The sequence below is a fragment of the Adiantum capillus-veneris genome, chromosome 27 (assembly GCF_014529385.1).
Source record: "Adiantum capillus-veneris isolate H3 chromosome 27, ASM1452938v2, whole genome shotgun sequence".
NCBI classification, from domain to species: domain Eukaryota; kingdom Viridiplantae; phylum Streptophyta; class Polypodiopsida; order Polypodiales; family Pteridaceae; genus Adiantum; species Adiantum capillus-veneris.
The window spans coordinates 63,841,208-63,844,105 of record NC_140957.1 but is presented as its reverse complement, the minus strand read 5'-3'; the positions used below and the strand labels follow the sequence as shown (position 1 = coordinate 63,844,105).

General features: G+C 45.2%; 1 protein-coding gene across 1 annotated transcript; it reads right to left on the bottom strand.

The window, feature by feature from the left end:
- Positions 1-620: 620 nt before the first annotated feature.
- LOC147422098 (chloroplast protein FOR GROWTH AND FERTILITY 1-like) lies at positions 621-2,633 on the bottom strand. Its single transcript, XM_086503399.1, has 2 exons — positions 2,195-2,633; positions 621-1,831 (listed from the first exon to the last, which is right to left on the bottom strand). The coding sequence occupies exons 1-2, from the start codon at positions 2,522-2,524 to the stop codon at positions 1,007-1,009; spliced, it is 1,155 nt and encodes a 384-aa protein (XP_086359525.1). The 5' UTR covers positions 2,525-2,633; the 3' UTR covers positions 621-1,006.
- Between the last annotated feature and the right edge of the window lie 265 nt (positions 2,634-2,898).

Genomic DNA, 2,898 nt, shown 5'->3' with positions numbered 1-2,898 from the left:
TAAACTATGAAAAGCTCATGGATTAGAGTATTATTCCAAGGCTTTACATGCGTATAACTATTAAAGGTTTACATGCGAAACTGGCAAGCCATTATAAGAAGTTCAACTCACTTGGAACTGAGAAATAGCTAATCTTACTACTATGATGTAAACTGAGAGCAAACCACAATATGTGGTGACAAAGAACTATGTAACCAATGTCTACTACGTTATACTTTGCTTTTTCGTCGATACAAAAATCTCTGCCATAATCACCGAGAGCATGATAAGGTTTAAATTCCCTGCTTAGCAACAATAACGTTGTACTAAATAAGGTTAATGTGGATGGCATGACATGCCCACCTCACAAATTCCACATATACACAGAGGCTGAAAATCCTTAGCAATCTCCACTACTAGACCAATAATCTCATTGACCAGATACGTTACAATCTTACAAACATTTAAACTTTTCAAAATTTGCACCATGCACTCCAATATTTGCATAATCGTTACTACTTTAGCAGAGGACCATGCTAACAAAACACAAGAAAAGCAAATTGGTCTATGTAATACACTTGGGCAAAGCACTACTACAAGGGACACTCAGCCAAAACCTTTTAGCCACGCAATAAAATGAATGGCAGAAAGTCCAGAGATGAGACGGATAATATATAGTGGATCCAAATTATACAAACACATCAATATAGACAGTTTCCAGTACATGGTTGCTTGCAAAAGCATCCAAACCGTGATAGCCAAGAGCATACCTGCTACAGAGAGAATGCCAGGCAGTGGCATCTGTTGTATGAGGGCTCTTCAGATTGCCATAATCCAAAATCCTAATTAGGTGCCCATGAGGTTCCAGTTTGGGTGAAAAACAGCAGGTGATATTTGTCACAAAAGCCACTCAAGTGGTCATTAAGAAACCTGGTCGCTCTTTGAATGCCTGTGGCATTGAAGTAGTATCGACGAATTTACCTGACTTTGGTTTTTTGTTAGCTTGCTATCTGAGGTGATCCCCATACTAAAAAATGGAGAGCCCAAAAAGCTCACTCGCCAGGATCCCAATCCCTACAAGGATTGCCACCAGCGATGAACCCCATGCTAGGTGTTCAGTAATTCTTGGTATCCGCTTCTGAAGAGCAGTGCTGCAAGAGCCAATGAAGGCAGTGTAGCCGCTCATTGACAAGACCGTGCCAAGTAGGAACATAGTCAAAAAAGCAGCACCAGCAAACCGAGACGGCAAGGCGAGTGCAGGAAGAATCATGATAAGGGCATCTGGTTGCAAACCGTGAACTATGCCTGTTGCAAATGTAGTAAAACCAGCATTCCTTCTGGTATTATTCACTGGTTCCATGTGAGGTAGCACATTCGGCCCAAGCCCGCTGCTGTCACCAGCTAAACATGGCAGCATTGCTACTTCTTGTGCTTCCTTAATGCCTGTTATACCTATTGCAAGAAGAGTCATGCCGACTATACGTGCACCCCAAGTTCGTATGATTTCAATTTGCAACTTGTCTTTCAATAGTAGGAACAGTATACCGAAAATAACCTGCCCAGCATCATGTCCACAACCCCAAAGAGCACCGACTGCCACACTCTCAAGCTTTGTTCGGCCTATAGACAATGGAGCCAGGGCAGCAAGATGGTCTGGCCCTGTAAGTGTGTGAAGGCAGCCAGCCATGAGTCCCATCCACGCACTAACAAGGAGCTCTCTTCCACCTTTAGTGGCCACCGCTGAGTGTGATATGCTCGGAATCACAAGCTGTGAACTTGCAAGTGCAGAACCGGCCTTCAGAAGGACAGCCGCTCCAACAACAGTGGCCACTGATAGAGCAATTCTAAGCACCTGCTAGCAGAAAAGAACCAAATAAGAAGGTGCAACAAGGCACGTGTGCATTTCGCCTGGTGCCACACATACAGCACAATCATTGACAAAGAAGACAGCCTAGGCACCTGCTTGCAGAAAAGAACCAAATAAGAAGGTGCAACAAGGCACATGCGCATCACACATACAGCACAATGGCATTGCATTGACAAAGAAGACAGCCAGCTACCTGCGAAAATACAATAACTCACAGCAGAATCGTTCACCTCCAGTAATGTCCATAGAAAATTGCAAGACGTGCAACAGATATATTCGTACACACGGCATATCTAACTGTCAAGCTCTTTTTCAGATGATCTGTAAGTCCAAAACAAACGTGCATACCTTGCCTGCCGGAACTCTTTCTCTTTGGCGGTCTTCATCACCAGGCAAAGATGCCGAAACTCTTTCTGTTTGGGGGTCTTCGTCACCAGGCGCATTCATCAGAGTGGCACCCACTATAGTTATGGGCTTAAACTGCAGATGCGGCATGCTCTGAAGCAATCCACAGGGCAAGAGTCCATAGCGTCTTCGCAGGCCAATTGGAGAAAAACTGGATGCCAGAGCAGTTTGCGGAGGCGGCTTTTGGCATATTTTCGGATCTGGCACGAGATGAAGCAGCGAGTTGTGACTGGGGCGGAGCGAAGGCGCAGAAGAGATGAGGTGATGCTGCATTTTGAAGAAGACCTTCGGAGGACCAAGCAGCAGATCGAGACCGAACACGCACTTTGCAGAGAAATCGAAGAAAAACTCTGTGCACAAGAAATTAGGGTTTCTCGACACTTGGAAAGATGGGATTTTAATGAATATTACTGGTCAGCACTAGATAATGCGGAAAGGGCGGCGATGGACGGTTAGATAGAGCCCACGTGGCAAAGCCAGCTCGTGCCTCACACGCGCTATAGCCTACCTGGCACCCTAAAAGTAAAGCTGGCGCGTGCCCTGCTTTTTCTGAAAATATTGGCATTTTGAATTCAAATTACTACTGCATTCGCACGCACCTTTCTCACAGCTGAGGGTCAGTTCACATGAGAGCGTGGTTGCGAACC